Raw genomic sequence first — 1150 nt, 5'->3', positions numbered from 1 at the left:
TGTTGCCTTCCAAATTCTCGGCGTTCCTTTGCACCTCTCGATGCAATTGCTAGTTTATGTTATTGGGTTATGTTTAAGTTAAGTGATGTGCATTAAGATGGATTATTGGCCTCATTGTGATATCATATTTCTAACTATCAATGTATAATTTTACTTGTGAATTTGATATCTGAATATTGATCAATACTCTATGAATAACAGAATTGGGGGGGGGTTATTCTTGAAAAATTTATCGTGAATAGAATATACTTCATATTTCATTAATCAACACTAATGATCATATTCTATAAATTAGCAATTCAGTATCCACATATATAATTTCAAAGCCTTTTGCATTTACGAATATCCCTAATTAGAAATTTAATTTGTCTAAAATTAGTTATCTCTATGCATGGCTATTCAAATTTTATATCTCAGAACAATTTTATCTTTGAATTCCAAAACTCAATTTGGACTTCTAATAGCTTTCATGACTTTCTAAGTAAGATATATGCAAATTAAATCACATAAATATAAATATATGTTTCCCATTTCTGCATATACATTTTAAGTAAACTTTTCAATGTAATAAATGATCTAAGACTATGGGGAATTTGTCAAACAACAAAGCAGAGGCATATAGCCTCCTTCTGGGGGTCTCCATTGCATGGAAGATGGGCATTCACGACCTTCTCGTGTTGGGGGACTCCGCCATCCTTATAGCAGCCATGAACACAGGGAACAACTTCAATCAATGCGCACTGAACAGAATAAAGGAAAGAATTCTGGAACAAGTCAGGGGTATGAGCAAGGTGACATATAAACACGTCCTCAGAATACACAGCACGACAGCAGATGAGTTGGCCAACAAGGCCATAAGAAGACCCACGGGCCAGGTGAGGGAGAACGAAGAAATCTATGTGCACGATATCCCTTAGTCATTTCTTGTCCCTCATGTTTCTGACTACAGGTCACCTCAGGCATCCAACTCGAGATAATCGATCAGGGCAACAACGATCCTCTGCTCTCATAATCTCTCTCGACTGCCACAACTGGATAATCAGGACGGGGAATCGGTCTAAGGATCCGAGCAGTGATGCAATCCAAAGGGGCTCCTCAAGACACACAACAGGATTTGACAGAAGACGGGATCGCACCCATGCCTGCGGCA

At 38.3% G+C, this 1150-nt stretch overlaps 1 protein-coding gene across 1 annotated transcript; it reads left to right on the top strand.

The window, feature by feature from the left end:
• The first annotated feature begins 584 nt into the window (after positions 1-584).
• Positions 585-917, top strand: LOC149143293 (uncharacterized). The gene has a single exon (XM_089451759.1). It carries the CDS (start codon positions 585-587, stop codon positions 915-917), a length of 333 nt encoding a protein of 110 aa, XP_089307885.1.
• Positions 918-1150: the final 233 nt, after the last annotated feature.

Source organism: Pinus tabuliformis, chromosome X (assembly GCF_031772625.1).
Source record: "Pinus tabuliformis cultivar Carrire ecotype Pingquan chromosome X, CPIR1, whole genome shotgun sequence".
NCBI lineage: Eukaryota > Viridiplantae > Streptophyta > Pinopsida > Pinales > Pinaceae > Pinus > Pinus tabuliformis.
This window is presented reverse-complemented; position numbering and strand designations above follow the sequence as displayed.

Coding starts and splice junctions, on each gene's coding strand:
- LOC149143293 (XM_089451759.1), top strand. CDS start 585: ATGGGGAATTTGTCAAACAACAAAGCAGAGGCATATAGCCTCCTTCTG.